General features: G+C 39.9%; 1 protein-coding gene across 2 annotated transcripts; it reads right to left on the bottom strand.

Annotated features, from left to right (window-relative positions):
* Window positions 1–1,323: 1,323 nt before the first annotated feature.
* On the bottom strand, window positions 1,324–17,006 carry itgb3b (integrin beta 3b). 2 transcript variants are annotated; one of them, XM_029527056.1, is made up of 16 exons: window positions 16,990–17,006; window positions 16,763–16,876; window positions 15,739–15,824; window positions 15,098–15,302; window positions 14,702–14,954; window positions 13,202–13,364; window positions 12,791–12,952; window positions 12,459–12,554; window positions 11,752–11,841; window positions 11,022–11,156; window positions 9,366–9,810; window positions 6,064–6,286; window positions 5,862–5,962; window positions 5,599–5,718; window positions 3,106–3,272; window positions 1,324–2,394 (listed from the first exon to the last, which is right to left on the bottom strand). In XM_029527056.1, the coding sequence occupies exons 2-16, from the start codon at window positions 16,833–16,835 to the stop codon at window positions 2,326–2,328; spliced, it is 2,388 nt and encodes a 795-aa protein (XP_029382916.1). In that variant the 5' UTR covers window positions 16,836–16,876; window positions 16,990–17,006; the 3' UTR covers window positions 1,324–2,325. The 2 variants fall into 2 exon arrangements, with proteins under 2 accessions (XP_029382916.1, XP_029382915.1); XM_029527055.1 differs by lacking the exon at window positions 16,990–17,006 and having other exon boundaries at window positions 16,763–16,983.

Genomic DNA, 17,006 nt, shown 5'->3' on the forward strand with positions numbered 1-17,006 from the left:
AGGCCGCACGGGGCTCCACGGAGAGCTTTGCGGGATGCTTCCCATCCGCCAGTTTAACAGATAATGTGGACTCCTCAGGTCAGGAGCTGGAGCACCAGCAGCCGCCGGGGCCCCGGACCTCCAGAGGCCCCAGAGAGCCGCTGTTTTCCGTCATTTCACACAGTTCAAGCGCTTTTTCCCCCCCACCACTGAAGTGAAAATTTCATTTAGATCTTGCATTATTATTTAATTTAGTGACTCTGTGTTTGTCTTTGTTGAATCCCAAGATCATGTAATTATGTAAAAAAAAAAAATCTGAATGGTTTTGCAATTGCCTATTTGAATGAATAAAATATCTATAGATAAAATATATATATAAAACTCATTTATCCCTCCAAGATGTGTGGAGGGTTAACCATGTATGTGCATGTTTGAAGCAGATTATTATGAAGGGGTAGTGATGATCAGTGATGAAGATATTTGGCTAATAACATCAGTCAGTTATATCCATCTCCTGTTATATTTCAATGGCACTATGCTGGGAATTTGTTGAACTCACCAAAATCTGAAATAAATTGCATACAACAACACAGTGAAGCATGACTTAAGGCACATAGATCTCAGATCTACCACAAAGCTTTTTCACGTGTGTTAAGTTTGCCTTGAGTGTATTTTACACACAGCACTGATAACAGATTATTTAGTGAGTGTGAGTTTTCAAACTGCTGCACATATAATTCCTCTTGAGATATTTTCTCGCAAATGTTGGATCATGTGCTGAATGGCTTTAGGGCACACAAGGATCGGTGCAGTAAACTGTACTTGCAATTTAAGTCCAGGAGATGGAAGCAGAGCATCGCAGACAAAAAGAAGTGACAGTCTGAGAGAGCTTGTTAGACACATGTTTAATGTAACAATTTTAAAAAAAGCAATAATTATCCTTCTGGGTTTTAAATGAATTCATTTATTTATATTAATAATTAATTGCTATTTAACTTGACCCACAGCTGTGTGCTCAATACCCACGAGTAAGCCAATTGTTTAACAGGGTGCAAAACGGACATGAATGAAATGATCAAATGGGTGCTTTAATATAAAGTCCCTACAGACTCTAAACAAAAAGTATAATCCAGAAGATCACAGCTCTGTTTTTACCTTTGGGTATTTTTCTATGAAAACTCATCCTCAAAATGTTTTGCAAATTTTCAGCATTTAAAACGACAAAACAGAAGGAGAAATGCATCACGGCTGTGCCAAATTAGCTCATTATTTGAAAAAAATATTTAATCTGTATTTAAATGTCTTGCAATGTCAGATAATCTATAAAGAAAAAAGCCCCACAAGTTTTGGGTTGTTTTTTTTTTTTTTTTTTGTATTTTGTCTTTCACATCTTAATCCATGACACCGTTTTGTGTTACCCTAATCAGAGTGAACTGATGTCACTATCATTAGTGACACGGACAACACTTATCTCTTAGGGTCCATACATGATGCTGCACCAGTTTCCAGGAAATGAACTGCTTCCTCCAAACCATATCACATCTCCAGAATGTCACTTGGTTCATTTAAAGACAGTTTACCCACATAGTCCCACTTTTTACCACTGACAGGAAATCCCAACATTGTGAGCAGGAAATTAAGTCCGTTTTCCATAGCATTCTCTTCCCTCCAGTTCCTCCACTGACCTCAAGCGTGAGTATGCACACTTTAGTGGTGCATTTTCTGCCTGGGCCTCTGTGGTATCCAGTGATGTCGTCGTATTTTGGGTTTGATTTGCTAAGAAAACATTTTTCACTCCATAAATCTAGCTGACTGTAGTTCTCTTTGATACTATTGTCCAGCAAAGATAAAAAATAAGTAATGAAGACTGTCAATAAAGCCAAAGTTTGTAGGTTTTCCAGTGTAACAAAGACTAAAATGTAAATGCAATTTTTAAATGGATTTAGCAAATGAAGTTATATTTGCCTCACAGCAATTGTGACTGAAGAGGGGATATATTGTCTAAGCTGCACAAGTAAAAAAAAAAAATCTATTTTCAGGAGTGAAGTCTTATCATATTTGCATATACATGACTGGATATATTGGATTGGTGAAAGTTCTGGGTTAACTAAACCTTTATTTTGGCCCACACAGCAAAACATTTCTCAGTCAATCACACAAGTCAATACCTTAATTGGATGTTTATGACAAATCCCTGATGAAATGTGTCCTCAGAATCATTTCTACATATTTACAAATACAAATAATTAGTAATTGTCTTGTGACAGTAGAGGCCTGCACATGATATGATGCCTTCCCACAAAGTCTGTTATTTCCTCCTTTGTTCATCATCTTTGTTCAGTAGCATCAGTCTTTTCCTCTGTATGTGATATTCGTAAAGGTAGAGGTGGCTCCTTTGTACAGAGGATTGTGTCCCTGTTTACCAAATACACATAAAGAGACATACGTTAAAGTCAGTTTGAAATACACTCAATAAATATTGTGCTCCAAAAATACAGTCAACTCCAAAAAGTCACTTTAAAAGTCCAAAAAGAATTTCATGATAAATTTGTAAAAGATGTTAATAGCTATTGCTTATCCTTACTTAAATATAACACCCATCCTTTTCTGGGATCTTAATTTGTGTTATAATTTTATTGTGTGCATTGTGTTCTCACTCTGGTTACTAAGTGCCATCCTAAAATTACTGTGACTCTTTGTGGTTGCAGGCCTGTGGGATTTGGGTGAGTTTTTGAGGCCACAAAGAGGCCTAATTCCAGTAAAAGCAAATTATCTAATTTAAATCCAGCCCTTCCGTTGGCTGCCTTTTGTTCTACTGGGAGTAACAGCATGCCAAAGAAAAAATAAAAAACATCTTCAGAAGACAAGCGTGATAGACTGTGTGTGGCCTTTTGTGTGTATGTGTATGTTTGTGAAAGCATTTGTGAGTGTAGACACATTTGTGTTCCAGAGTGATTTTTAAAGAGAGTGTTGTGAAGTATTTTATAAATCAACAGGGACAGACTGAAATGAAAAATTATAATTTTTAATTAAAAAAGCTATAATTTCCGTCTTAGTAGTGAACAAATATATCAGTAGTTTTGCAGCATTTTCACACACATGCCATCTCAAACTACTTTCACTGACCGTGTCCCATTTGGCACGAGCCCGTTCTTCCTCAAATTTGGCGAACTCTCGTCTGTCATGGATAGTGACCAGCAGTTTCCAGATAAGCAGAGCCGCCAGGCCGAGGAACAAGATTGCTCCTGCCACCGACAGAAGCACCACCAAAATGTCTGGACCTTTGGGACAGTCTGGATGGAAGGAGGAAAAAAAAGAATGAATTGTGAAGACATGCAGGAGAAGATAAGCCAGAAGGAAGTCTAATTTTATAAAATGACTTCCTCACTGTCTTCTACTCACTACTTCTGCCACCACTCACCATCTGCTAAATGTTATTACTTCTGATACTCAAAATACAGAGGGCAGTAATATTGCCACCTGCAGTAATGGCAGGCATAGGGCAATGAACCTTGATGTGGTTCCTTCTTACATGAAATACAATCTTTGACGTGATGTGCAATGATGAGCTATGATGAGCAATGCAATTTTAAATACCAAATAGGACAGACGGATACGCTGAAGTGGAAAATAGTAACTTTGGTCAGCCAAGCCACAAATCACCAATCCCTCATTGTGGTCTGGGAAAAACCCACCAGGCATCTGATTTGCATAGTTTCAGGAAGACTGTAAAAAAGATGACTGACAGTAGTCTCTGGAATTAACATGAAATTGTAAAGCACAGGAATAACGCATCTCTTGTTGTGCTCTCCTTGGTCATTTTTCCATCTTTCTCTGTTCTGGAAAACTACATTAAGCAAGGTAACCATCAAATGCGTTTTTGAAGTGATCTTAATGATAGACCGTGTGCTGAATCATGTTTAATTTCATATCTGTAGCAACTAGTTTACGTAGTTCACAAGGTTTGGGAGTTTCAGGAAAAAGGTGAGTCATTAATTCAGTGAGTCTTTTTTACTCTAGCTGCCTTGCTAAATTATTTCACGATGCATGTTTTGGGAAATACAATCTTATTGTAAAACATTTTAGAACATTAAGATGGCCTTGGGAGCAAAAAAGGGTGAAGGTCAGGGTAATAAGCTGACCTAAAATGAATTTTCTCTCTTCAGTATGTGTGGTAAAAAGGGTTTTCTTCTGTGCTGTCCATAATGATTTGAAGCGGGTGGTTCTCACTGTACGTGCATGCTTGTGTGCACATACGTAGAGAGGAGCTGTGTTGGGTAACCTATGGAGGGAAACTACAGTGAACTTTTACAGCCAACATCAAAGTTTTACTCCTCTTCCTCTCTCCTCATTTCTACTTTCCTCTATTTCCTGTTTTCAGCGGACCCTTTTGATCCTCTGTGCTACCACTTCTACCACAAATCGGAGGGCAGCACAGCGGCGTAGTAGTTAGTGCTGTCACCCCACAACAAGAAGGTCGCAGGTTCGGTTCCTGGGCCTGGGTCCTTTCTGTGTGGAGTTTGCATGTTCTACCCGTGCTTGTGTGGGTTTCCTCCAGGTGATGGACTGGTGACCCTGCCCTCACCCAATGTGAGCCGGTATTGTCTCCAGCAACCCCCCCAGTAGAAGATGAATGAATATTGGGTTGGAGCTCATTTATTAACTTTAGTCAACTTTAAGAAGCCTATTTATCATCTCTCTCTTCTCTTCCTCTGATTTTTCCTTTTTGTAATACAGCATTATTCCACAGTTTCCTTTGTAAGAATTTCCTTTTCTATTTTGCTTACTTAGTTTCCTTTCTCTCCCACTATCCACTTTCTTCTTGAGGATTTGTCGTGTCAGCAGGCTCCTGAAGGAGCTGGGCAGCTGTTTACGACCCTCTTTGACACGGCAGGGTGCACTGTGTTCAAGGCAAATTTTGGTGCACTTCCCTGCTACCCAGTTGTGCCTAAATTAAACACACGCATTCATTAAAAGCAAACCCAGGGACAGGCTTTCTCTGCGGGCACTGACGGTCATTAAAGGCTGTTTTAACGCCCCACACGCTTTCTATTTGGCCACTTAACAAGCAGATGAAGGGCATGTAGGGAAGTGACAACTTGTACTTGGCTGTAGAAAAAGCACACCGATTTCTAGAGGAGAGGAATTTGCTAAAACCAATATAGCTTAGGTTAAAGATGCATTTTTGATTGCATGTTTTCTGTTTTGTGTGTTAATTTACAGGGTTTGTCATTGTGGCTTCCCTAACCTCTTTTTACATTCAGTATATTATTAACCAAATTTCTAAGAAACTGTCTGTTACAAGCTGGTCTGCACCTTTTTGGCCAACTAAGGGCAGTAGAATTACGTGTTAACACAACACCGGACACAGTATTTTTGTTTAAACACAAAAAAAAGAAACATTTAATAAATAAGGTTCAGCAAATTATTACTTAATATAAGTATTATTTTATTTTTGTGTTTCTGGCACGACAATAATCTTTCATCTTTTAGCTCTGTGTTGGTGTTCGTCAATTAAACTCGTAGCTAGTAGTAGTTGTTGCTGATTGCATACACATGCTTCACCACTGCAATAAGCAAAACAGTCAAGTCTCAAATAGGAGGATGAATCTCTCGTACCTGGTTCTTTGACGACAAACAGGATGGACTTGCCGCTGGCGTCTTCATAGTACTGGAAACGCTCCACACAGTCGTCCTCGTCTTTGTAAGTGCAGTTCACAGCATTTGTATCATGGAGTACTTCATGAAAACATGAAGAGAAAGGGGTTCACCAATTAATCAAGACATGTATATCTCTTTTTTTCTTTTTCTTTTGGTCTCATGGATATCCTCAGTTAAGTGTTATTTTTCTGGCTGGACTTTTGCTCGGCTGATCACCTCACCTATTTCATCCACAAGCTGGATCTCATCCTTGCAGATTCGAGAGCAGGTGTTGTCCTCAAACAGCTTTCCCCTCTTGAAGTGCTTACACTCCACACACTCCCTTCAAGAAGAAAAACACAAGTCATAAGCTGATTTTAAGGGGGTTTCTGGGTGTATAAGCATGACAAATGTTTCTGTCAGCTCACTTGTGTGCAGACTCACTTCTTCATTGTACAGGCATCCGGACAGGTGGGACACTTGTCGCATGTGGCTCCATACGCACCAGGCTGGGTGCACTCACAGGCCCCGCACACACACTGGCCCCTCCCACTGCACAGCAGACCCAAGCTGGACATGCAGGTATCGGTACGTCTGGAGCAGTTGCAGTTTTCACCCTGCCAGTCTGGTGCACATTGGCAGAAGCCACAGTTACAAACACCATGGCCTGGCAGAAAAGAAGGGACAGCGAAAGAATATGAGAAATAATTAAAAATAAACTATTTACAACCACAATAATAAGTTAAAGAGAATTTTTTACAGTGTTAGGCCTTTAAAAGATTATACCAAATAATTTGCCTGTTTATGCATTATTTTTCATATTCATTACATATCTGGGCCAGTGTGTCACTGAAATTAGATGGCACTAATTTGAACTAAGTGTTACATCTGTTACGTTAAATTTTCATTAATTTATAGAGCGCTTCTCTCATAGACACGAGTCACAAAGCACTTTGGAAAACATGGAAAACACACAGCACATATATAAGTATATTCAGTAAGTGTATAAGTGTATTCAGTAAACAGGGAGAGTAATTCCACAGCTTACAGCTTCAAAAGCTCAATCACCCTGCATTTTTAAAGGGATGTGAAGGACTGACAGTAAATTTAAAAAGAGGAATTACATAAACAGTCGGGGAGAAGAGTGCAATGAAAGCAAGTAAAATTGGCATAAAAACCCTAGAAGGGTCTCATGGTAATAAAAATAAAAAAATAAGTAGTGCTTAGTGGATAAAATTATTATAATTTCAATTGCTGTGTATCAACCTCAGTTTGATATATTCCGCCTGACACATCTGACTTTGGAAAGTTTGGTGATTCAAGACTCAAATCAAATGTGAATACGACTGTAGAATTTGGGTTTGGTCCTCAGCTGGCCTGTTGAGAAATTATGAGTAAAACCTTTGTCATTCTCTTGTTGCATCCTGTTTTAATGACATGTTGTAATGTCCTTTCAAGGTTTCACTGTATCGTGAGGATTTTCTACCATTTTTTATCCAAGCTCGCCCAACAACAGTGTGTTTACAACATGTAATTTTCACAGTGGTTTGGTAAATTACTTGAATTTTGACCCCTAGCATTGCGAAGCAGGAATAGCACATCACCATCCTGCAACTGTTAGACTCATTTCATTGTGTGTCTGGAGGGCTTTTATATTTCGAAGCCTGATTCACTGCATGTGTGCACATTAGTTTGCTGCTATTCCATGTATCCATGTGTACAGACGAGAGTGTACACAATACAAGAGTGACACTGCAGAAAACATTGAGGTCTATCGCTGACACACAACGCCCAGATAAACAATAAGACAGGAAGGTGCTCGGAACAGTCTGACTGGATAAAATGTGACCCATGAAGAAACTGTCATTACCCCTTGACCACAGGGCAGCTAGCTTTTAATTAGACCGTACTGTGGGGGGAGAAGAATGGTGTTTGCACTGAATAAGGCACTTCAAGACAACAGCAGACCATGTTCTACTCTACAGAACATTTTCAGCACTCTTTCCCTGGGCCCTTTCCTGCCCAAACATGGGTTTATTTTTAGCCTTATAACACCACACTAGCCAATGAGTAAGCAGAAAGGTATTTTCATGTTAATTTATGGACTTTGGGGAATAGAGCAAAATGTTTCTTTTTGAGGGCAGCAGGGGGGGAGCTGAATGACATATGAGATCTGATGATGTAATGACACCAAAGAGCAGACTGATATGACTTCACCTGATGCAATTAGCAATGCTCAATTAAATATCCCTAGAACAAATTTCACATGTTTGACTAAGAATATCTTACAATGAAGAATTGCCTTAATAATGCAGACCACTTGTGAAAGAGGTGCCCAACTTCCTGACACTGTGGACATTTCAATCATAGAGTGTGATGAAAAACCAGTATCACTTTCACGTCTGATGGAATGATGGATGGAACCATGTAGTAAAGAGAAATGGGCATAAAAACCTAAATTGCTGGGAAGTCAGAACAGACTTGCGTCATTAGTTTCAAAAGTTGTTGTTTTTGGTCTGATATTTCCTGTTATGACTCAAATGACATGAACTGCATGCGCATCATGAGAGTGGTATCAATCCTCTTTATCCAACTCTCAAAGGTAAGAGATGAATCCTGTTCCAAATGTCAAAAACATTTGTTTTTATTTGTCTAGTTTTAGTATTTTATAGTTTATTCCAAATATTAATCAGGAATATAACAATATAGAAAAAAGTGCATGACCGTATATCTCCATTGTTGATGGGTTTTATTTCAGGAATACAATGTGTTTAACTTCTGTCAGAAAAGAAGGGGAAAAAAAGTGTAACGCTCACTTGACAGAGCTAATCCCAGGTTGAAATATTACTTGTAAAATCTGCATTACAAGTCTCAGGGTAACAGAACTTGATGACACACTGTCTCTAAAAGAGGAGAGTCACGAGGCTTTACCAGCTGCCAAAAACAAACTCATTCTCAGAGTTTAAAAGTCTCAGCCACAACAGAGAAACTGGAGAGGCCCTGACAGGACAAAGCTACCGTCTCACCTGAAAAGTTTTTTCTTTGTGCATAAATTCTGTTGAACTCTTTGGTACAAAAGCTTGGCTTTGCTGACACAAACACACAACCTGTGCACCACATAGGGCACACATCAAACCATGTGTTTATTGTGAATGGAGCCCATGTCCTGAGCCAAGGGGGGTGTTGTTATTGTATGTAATTCTTCCCAGATGAGGTGGGTGGTAAGTCGGTCTGGTAAGGGGGACTACCACCCGCTGCTCTCTGAATCTCAGACACACAATGTTTTGAAAGCCCGCCGCTTTTCAATTTTGCTCCTTTTGTGGTGTGGTATGTGAGCATTGTGTAATGATAATGATGATAAAAAATGTAACATTTGTGCTGAGTTAGTTGCGGTTTTGGATGCCCACTGATACGAAGTTATAGCCAACACCTGGCTATTTCAGTTCAGCATTGAGACTGAAAACAGGTTAAAACAACTAACACTGGACATTATTTTTACTTTCATCTTCAACTTTTCTGTGAAAACCATCAAAAGGATTAATGGATTAGTTAATCAATAGCAAAATAAGCCATTAAATGGCATGATCTTGGACTTTGCAAAATAATGATGAAACTTTTCTACAGTTTTCTGACATTTTGTAGACAAATAATCTATTAATTGAGAAAATAAACAATGGTTAGTAACTGTGCTAATTAAACATGTAGTTATTGGTTTATGCCTGCTCAATGAGAGGAATGACGCTTACCTGAGCAGAGTTCTCCTTTGTAGCGCAGGCAGTTGAAGTCGTCACACTCGCACAGTTTGCCCCAAACTTTCCCAAAGTCACTGTTGTGACACACACACTGGCCACACACACAGTCTCCACGGCCGCTGCAGATGGCAGAGTGGGGCCCACTGGAGCCTGAGGGCCCACTGCAGCGGCCCTGCTCTGTGGGGCTATAGTCGCCCTCTGCACACTCACAGTGCGGCCCCAGGCGGCCGGGGTGGCACAGGCAGATGCCGCACTCGTAGGTGCCGTTGCCATGGTTGCATTTTGGACTGTTGGGTTGGGCTTTAGCCTGGCACTTGCAGTCACACTCAAAGGTGACAGTGACAGACAGAGAGTCCTTGAATCCCACAGGTTTTATGACAAAAGTTTTCTTCTTCTGTTTGGGGCAACCACGAGCTCTGGCCTCAACACTGAAAGAGACCTGCAAGGGAGGAGGAAAATGAAATATGTGCCATGTGAAAGTCTTTCAAGAAGAATACTTTTTCTACCAAATATACACATCATGTCACATCATTTTTGTGGATAGTACAGTACCTTGACTGTCCTGGTAGATTACAAATCCACACACACTTTGTAAAACTAGCTGTGCAAACTTTGGAGTAGATTAGCCAACATGTAAATTTACTTGGTTTTAATGTCTCATTTAATCTTCATTTAAAGGCTGCTCTAATATTCAGCATTACTGTGCTGTACAGGATTACATTATTACCTTAGTGCTGGCAGAAACAGCACCAAGATGTGACACAGGGAACGCTTCCATATGTATTTACTCAAAGTAATTGTTCAGCATTGCTTGAAAATCTGGTAAATGTCCAAAAGTGGGCAGTTACTACTTCTGGTAAAACAACCATATATGGAAGAAATGAGGGAAGCTGAAGCAGAGAGAAAGAAAGAGGCCAAAAATGTCACCTGGAGTGAGGAGAGAAAAAGGCAAAGAGCCAAAGAAGCTGCGATAGAGAAAAAATGCAAAAGAGGGATGGGAAAGGAATTCTTTAAGTGGAATACTTGCTTTAAACAGATTTGACCGAAGACATGTGCAAGGACATGCCAACTTAGAAAGAGTTCAGAGACAGTGCTGATCCACTTCTTTCCATCATGTGAAAAAGGGGAAAATCCAAAGAAACACATTGATAACGTCAAGAAGGGAAATGGAAAGAGACCAAATGGACAATTGGAAAGAATAAATGGAACTAACTAATGTTGTTTTTAGAATCAGGACATGATTGTGCCTCAGTGACATTGTTATTTTTAATCAACAGAGATGTTTTCACGACAACTATTACTGCACTGTGCACTATGGATACAACAACATATTCAGCTTGTCGTGTCCTTGAACCACAATTTCTCTAACTTACAAGATGCTGACTTAGGGAATTTATGTAAGAAAGGAACTACACTAAAGGGTGGATTTATCTCAGATTTGCTTCGTAGAAAAATTATTCTTGCAGACATGTCTCGTTGAGAGTCACTGTTTCAGGCAAACCATGTGAAGTCCTTAAACAAGTAGATACATTTTCATAATCACAGAAGAGGTCACTCTTATTCTAATATTCTGAATGCTGAGATAGGACTTTAGTACAATAAATGTATAGATTTCAATATTTTCTAAAACTGAAGTCCTACAAAACTGACCGTATCTCCTATTTTGAGTCCAGAGCAGGACTTGAGGCCCGGGATGAGCTCTCCGTTCAGACAGGTGGCATTAAAGGACAGGGACAGCTCCTCTGGGACACCTTGAAGCTCCAGTTCCACCTTGGAACGGATTTTCTGGCAAAAGTAAAAACAGAAAACACACATCCATGGAAAAATAAATGTGTCAACTAAAATCCCCTTTGGGTTTCAAATTCAATGTAAGGGTTAGGGTTAGGGTTATAAATATGAAAAGAAATAATTTCGTTCACTTTTCCAACACTTGATTGCAAGAGTAAGTTAAAAGTTAATAACAATCATTATATCATGAGTATAAGGATTTCTCTCTGTCAATTTTTATGCACAGCACTTTTAATTTCCCTCTCTAATTACATGTAAGCCTCTACACAGTGTTTATTTGGGTGTACAGACACTCAAGTGTACACAGCAACACACGCCTATATACGCACCTGTAAAAACACAAAGTCCCAGCCAGAAGTAGCTAATAGTAATAGTAAATAGTAATTTCCAGCTCCTTCACATCTGTTCTACACAATAAAGCTGAATAAAACACTCATCTCCATTTGGTCAGCCTCACTCTTGAGCCACTGTGGAATTTCTACTGAGACTGTGGCTCAACTGCATGTGTGACTCAGACAGAGTGTGTGTCAACATGTCATCCCCTCAAACACTGTCTAACCTCGGGTGTGTGTGTGTGTTGTAAAACACTTACAGCGTAGGCCTTCAGAATGAGCTGAATAACATTGCCCGAGTCATTGGAGAGTGTTCCTACTGTGGTGCCAGGAATCAGCTCGCTGTAGTTCTACGAGACCAAGAGACAGACAGACTTGGGCTGTTGTCACGCTTTACAGGGGAAACATGCCTCTTAATGCCTCTGCCAATGAGACTAGAGCGGCAGATTGCACCTCTTTCTATCCAGAGTCAAGTAAAATATTTACCATATGTGTGAAATTTTGTCAGAATTGTCTGTCCTGGAGTTCAAATGAACATCAGCACCAAATTTGAAGAACTTCCATCAAGGCATTAAGTTAATATTGTATTCACAAAGACCTTTTTTTTTTTTTTTTTGTGAATGCACACATCACCATATGGTTGTAACAGCAAAAGTTAGATTTTGAGTCTTGTTATGTTTGAACAGTGTATAATAGTGATTAGTTCTGAATTTCCATTCTTCCAGTGCAGGATCCAAGACTCACATTTTAAAACCAGTGAGGTTTGGAGGATACTACAGTATGTTCAACATGAGATGATTATAGACTGGAAGTTATCATCATCTTCATTTCATTTCAAAAACATTAATTTATGCATTTCTGTTTGTCAGATTTGGCAGTGTGCATTCGGTATTTTGTATATAACAGTCTGGACGCGAACGTAGGAACACAAAAAAGGGCTGAATGCTTGAACAGCAGGGCTACTGACCTGGTACAGGGGAACCACAGGATTGGTGACAGCAAAGATGAGGTTGATATTGTTCTCTGACATCTTCTCTGTGATCAGAGCAAGAGATGGGTAATCCTAATGGGCCAAATGGGGAGGTGTGGTTAGCACAAGCGCACATTAACACAAAAATCTTTATACAAGTTTTTCATTCTGTCTGTTTCTCTCTCATGCCTCAGTTGGTGACTGAGAGGTCAACGCACCGACTCTTAAGAAAACACATGCAAACAGACAAATTCAGAAAAACAGTTGCAGTGCGTTGAACCCTCCAGGCCAGTACCAGTATGGTGCAGTACAGTGCACTGTACACTAACCATGGTTGTCGACATGCTGTACATGTTTTCAGAGTTGAGGTGACACTTCCCGTCGTTGGGTTGCACAATTCCAGCCAGACGGCCATCCAGAGCTACGTGAGTCTTCGCATCAGAAGTAAAAATAAGGAGGTGGGATGCCCCAGGACGCCAGCCGATCCGCTCCTTCGTTTCCATCAAACCGCATATGAAAGGAGGGAAAATTATAAAATGTACTTTTCTGTCTTAATTCACACCCATCTATAGCAGCAAAGCACTTTCTGTCCAACTGTTTTTAATCTAGTCCTTCATATGGAAATCCTGAAGTGATTATTTGTAGGTAAGTGTGACTGAAGAGAGAAAGAATGGAAAACAGAATCAGAGGTTGATGTGTGAAATAATGAGTGTGTATGCACATGCAGCCCGTTTGTCCACCTTGCACACAGCAGCCTGGATGATGGCATCAAAGCCTCCCTCTGGGGCATCTCGGTTCCTGGACACCATCTGCTTTTTCACTTCCTCTGTGAAGCGGCTCACTTCCTCCGTCAGAGACAGGACGTGTTTGTAGCCAAATTGGGGTAGACAGGTGGTGTTTATACTGTCAATGAAAAAGAAGTTGGTTCATCAATTGTTTAGTCATCTGATCATCTGTTTAGTTTGTATTCTGCTGCCAAAAAAGAAAAAAGAAAAAAAAATCACAATAATCCGCCCTCTCTCAACAGCCATCCAATTATTTCTATTTTATTGCAGGTGTTGGAATTAAATTTATGTACAATCAATCCACTTGCCAGTTTGAAATGAAAACTCATGATTTTACTGGGTGACACATCTAATTATGACACTAATCATCATGGCAGAGGCTAAAAATGTCACTAATGAGACTAGCTTTCTGCACAAACTTAGCAAAATGTTGCTAGCATTCTCAGAAACAGGTATCCAAACATTCAACATTATGTTCATTATCCTTTCATTTGTAAATTAAAACTAAGCATAAAATTAGGATACTGGAAAAGTAATTGGTTAATTGGTTTAAAAAACAAACAAATAAACAGAAGGTTACTGTCGTTAGTAGAACATTTCAGCTGGGAAACAGAATGTCGTGTACATCCACATATTTTGGATAAGGTTAACTAACCAACGATGCCATTCTTCGACATGCTACTGGTGTTGCTACAAAAGGTTAAACTTTTCAGAAACAGCTCAAAAAGTATTACACAATTGATTTTTTTCTCTTCTGCTTCCAGAAAGCACTTTCTTCCTGTCTTAATCACTTCTAGACTGAAATTCTCCATTTATCTTATCTTTTATCCAAACATTTATCCAAAGGCTTTACATCAGCAGACTGTGTGCAAATGGGAGAGTAAATGACCCCGAGGGACCTAAAACCACCAAATCCACCGCAGAGGCAACTTTGGAAGGGGTTATGGCAGCTTGCAGTGGGACGCTGTTAGATTACCTGTGGGTTGATTCAGAGCAGCTGACCAAGCACTAAAGAGCCGCCGTAAGCTCATAACAAGTGCTGTGACGCTGAGCACTGCATCCGTATTTACTGTGTGCTGTATTTAAAGGTGTCCTCACCAAAATGACATCATCTGAGTCATAATGAAGCTACTTTCCACATGCAGACATAAACAGCTAGTGAAATCCACACCAGTTGGTACACATTAGGAATTTAAAACACGGTTAAATTTGAGAACACAGCCACTAAAAGAAATTTTCCATTACATAGAGGCTTGGATTCACTTTTATTTTTATGTTTAACAGCAAGGAAAAACATCAAGAAGGCAAATCTTAATGCTCTTCTTGTCATTAAGAGTGTCCAACTTTTAGGATTAATTATAATTACACAATTAATAAGTGGAATTACAATTAAAATTGCTGTAACTTGATCATTCTTCCAACAGCTTGGAACGTCCGGCACTGACTACTATTTACCTGAAGCAGGGGTTCGTCACAGCTTCTTTGGGGGAAATGTACATGTAAGGAGAAAGCGGCTTGTCAACAAAAGCTCCAAAACCCATGCGGAGGTTGCTGGTGGTGCGGTTCATGGCCTCAGCCAAGCCTCTTCCCAGCGTCCTCAGGCGGAAGAGGTCGTCATTCATGGAATAGGAGAGGTCCATGAGGTAGTAGAGATCCACGGGGTAGTCCTCTACCTGGCGCACCTTCACTGTGAACCGCTTAGCATCATCTGGGAAGCATCATAAACAAGTATCTCTTGTTTACATACTTACTTGACGTGATGAGTATAACATCTGAAAAATGTCCCGTGACACTTTGCTCGAAAACAAAACCCTATTTCACAATCCTGTAACCAAAAAAAGGAAAGCTGACCTGGCCTGAGGCTGATGTGGAGTTTCTGGGGCTTGATCTGAGTGACGTCTTGTGTGGCCCCGGCTGCCTTGTTACTGAGCGGCCGGTCCTCGATCACCTGCAGTTTACTGGTTGGATACTCCAGGGCTGATGGAGCGCAGCCAGCTGCCACCAGGTTACTCTTCAGGTCACAGCGGGAAGAACTGGTAACTCCCTGGCCAAAGTCCTGAAACACTCCAACATGTCTTCAACAAATTCTGGACTTAAAGGCATATTAAAATGAACTATCTGAACAGACCTAAACATTTCAGCCAGTGATTCAAAATGTTAGGTCCTCAGTGTGGGTCAGTAAGTTTTGCAATATTAAGTCATTACGCAAGGTTGAAGTAACGAATATGACCTCTTGCAGTGACAGGATGTCGTTTCAAGTGTAAGGAATACAACCAAACCACAAGTTCACAATATATTGTGTAGATTTGACTTTAACACTCATCTAAATCTGTTTCATGTTATCATCAAAAGCATTTACACAAAATAAATACAGCTCCAATCCATCTGCAAACATTCTTCACCAGAAGATTATTTGGCTGATGAGGTCTGTACCACCCAGCACCAACACAAAGCTCATTGCTCAAAAGAAGTGAAGTGGAAAAGAAACCCACCTCCTGGAAGCACCACGCACAGCTTGGATGTACAGCCAGACATTGTTTGCATGTACTGGCTCCTCTGGAGGTGCAGACGTTTGAAGCTGGAAGCAAGAGGAAGATTTTTTTTTTATTTTCAAAATTACAGTAACTAGAGAAGTTCTCGAGGATGTTCTAAATATAATGAAACCCATCAGAGAGGTTGGCTGACAGCTGGTGGAAAGTAACTAAGTACATTTACTTGATTACTGTACTTAAATACAAATTAATACTTCAACTACATCTGAAAGGGAAAGATTGCCCTTTTTCTTTTTGAAACTTGTAGTAACTGCTTATATCTCCTATATCTCCTATATTAACTTGAATATCCACAAAATTGTAGAGGCACAATTGGCCTGAAAAAAAAAAAAAAAAAACTACACTGAACCAAAAACAACCATCTAATGACCACACAGGATTATGATGTGGCTCTCTGTTGGGGCTCAACCCATAGTTTGGACATCATTGGGCACCTGAAGCAGTAAAAACGAATTCCACCTGGGCCAGCTACAACACCAAATTCACATCATATTTGTTGATGTATAAAATAAATACATGTTTACATCTGATACTTTGAGCTTCCAACATTTCTGGAGCTACTTTTCCTTAAGTAAAGTTTCAAATCCAGGACTTTTAGCTGGAATGGAGTAGTTTTTGCCCCGATGCAGCTACTTTTGCGTTTGGATTTGTTTTTGTATTGAGTTTAATTACTTACTAAGTAAATGATATCAGTGATGGAAACAATTCAACTCTACAAATTATGTGCTTTTGCTTTCCCTCTCTGTGCCAACATCAATTCTTTTTGCCAATTGTTGAAAAAAAGAGGAATCTCTGAAAAACTGATCCATTTTCCCAGAAGCAAACACTTTAAGAAAAATCTTAATAGGGCTGAAAACTTCGCTCCAGACCATAAAACAAATCATCATACGTTTTCCTCGGAAGATATTTCTTTCAAATACGGCCAAAAATATGGAAAAACAGCAGAACATAAATTACAACTCACCGCAAACTTCTTTTATTCCAGTAACGATCAAAACACACATCCATAAGAGCGGGTACGCCGGGAGAGCACCCATCCTGGTGCGGGCTCAGTGAGCAAGGAGCCTGCCAAGCAGCTCTGGAGGGAGAACAAGCAGATCAGGGGAAAAATAAAGAAAAGAAAAGAAGAACAAACACTTCTGTAAGCGACAGAACTCCAAATAGAGTCAAATGCAAAACCAGCCCCCCCACCTCAACACCTCACATTA

Source organism: Echeneis naucrates, chromosome 19, assembly GCF_900963305.1.
Source record: "Echeneis naucrates chromosome 19, fEcheNa1.1, whole genome shotgun sequence".
NCBI lineage: Eukaryota > Metazoa > Chordata > Actinopteri > Carangiformes > Echeneidae > Echeneis > Echeneis naucrates.